This window comes from Sesamum indicum, linkage group LG4, assembly GCF_026168435.1.
Source record: "Sesamum indicum cultivar Baizhima isolate 11 linkage group LG4, ASM2616843v1, whole genome shotgun sequence".
Classification (NCBI taxonomy): Eukaryota; Viridiplantae; Streptophyta; class Magnoliopsida; order Lamiales; family Pedaliaceae; genus Sesamum; species Sesamum indicum.
Window position 1 is genome coordinate 1,175,327 of NC_142660.1, and position 1,610 is coordinate 1,176,936.

A 1,610-nucleotide genomic window follows, 5' to 3' on the forward strand; every position below is an offset into this window, starting at 1 on the left:
TTCTAACAAAGACAAAAAATGTAATTTTGCCAAAGTATAAAATACAAGTAAAAGTTGCATCACTTGCCAAATTTTAATGTTATCATACATACATCTCTATGTATTAAATCTCCCAAATTTCAAAATCAGCATATATATAATTAAGTAATATATAATCAAATTCGAAGCAAGAAAATACTGAGTTCGGGACCTCCATTTCCATCCGGGTTCAACATGTAGAACGCCTCCGAGTCACGGCTCCCCACCACCCTCTCGAACCGGGCCCTCATGTAAAGCAACTCCCCCTCCGCCGCTCCCCGCCCATCATCCACCAACGGAATCACCCCCGCCCCCACCGACACGCTCTGCACCGTCCTCAGCACCTGCCAGTCCGATTCACTGCAACTTCTCGACACCGCGTACCCGCACTTCCTCCCGTTGCAGTACATCGTCCACGCCGGCTCTCCGAACAACCGCACCGCCGTCCCACGAGGCTGGTGCGTCTTCTCGCACTCCAGGGCGATCCTCACCAGACCAGAAGACATTTCTTTCACCAGGGCGGAGGTTGACACCGCGAGTTCTATGATCAAAACGGGTTCTGATCGCGGGTCGTCCTGCACGGCGAAGCTGACGTGGCCGCGCCGGTGGCCGAAGAGGGTCCCGGTGACTTTCCGTCCGAGCGAGGGGGTGATGGAGAGTTGCGTGGGAATGCTGAGCCATCTGCATGTGGGGAGGATGGAGGGGAAGGTGAAAATTGAAAGGAGTGATCGGAGGAAGGTGGAGAGGCCGCCGCTTCTGGTTCTCGTAAGGCGGGAATCGGAGGCAAGGCGGACGAGGGGACGATCGAATCCATCGAGGGGCTCCGGCGGGGGGTTGATGGCAGAGGTGGATCTTATATAGTTGGCTGGAATGATCTTGCTGGTGCTCTTGCAGCTGCTGGTTCTTGGAAGAGCACTGGGAACTGTGTGCTGATCATATTGTCTCATGATGGAGCCCATATACATATATGAATGTGTATAGAATATTATGTGATCAAGAAACTTAAAAAAACTGTGTAGTGTGAGAGTGTGTTTGAGAAAGATGAGAGAATTGAGAAAATCTTGTGAAAATAATCAGAGAAGATTGAAGTATGAATTTCTTGTGAAGAGTGTGTGTGTGTGTGTGTGTGTGTATGTGATATTGGAGAAATGAAGAAGAGAAAGAGAAGAGGGATGCGCTGATGAAAATGAAATGATGGTGTTGGGAGATTTACGCAAATTTAAAGGCAAACTCTGGAGCTTTGTGCTGCCTATTCATCATTGCAATCCACTCATGCTTATTTTAAATATTTAAATCAAAACAAATATCATATACTTATTAATTATTTTAGATCTCATCAAATTAAATTTAAATTAAATTTTTTTTATTTTCAAATTAAATTTTCTATTACTATCGTTTTTTTATTTTATTTTACATATACAATTCACGTATATAAAAATTACGTGATTCAAATTTTATTTATACGGTGTGTATATGTAAAATCAAGTTCAAAATGTAACAGAAATTGCAAAAGAAAAAAAATGAATCCACCTTTATTTAAATCCAAACCCATCATTTTTTACTTAATTTTTTTTTAAAGAGATGATTACATA

General features: G+C 42.9%; 1 protein-coding gene across 1 annotated transcript; it reads right to left on the minus strand.

Annotated features, from left to right (window-relative positions):
- MIZ1 (MIZU-KUSSEI-like protein (Protein of unknown function, DUF617)) lies at positions 1-1,219 on the minus strand. Its single transcript, XM_011077036.3, has one exon. It carries the CDS (start codon positions 981-983, stop codon positions 156-158), a length of 828 nt encoding a protein of 275 aa, XP_011075338.1. The 5' UTR covers positions 984-1,219; the 3' UTR covers positions 1-155.
- Between the last annotated feature and the right edge of the window lie 391 nt (positions 1,220-1,610).

Excerpts from the sequence above, each read along its gene's own strand:
- MIZ1 (XM_011077036.3), bottom strand. The coding sequence starts at position 983 with ATGTATATGGGCTCCATCATGAGACAATATGATCAGCACACAGTTCCC.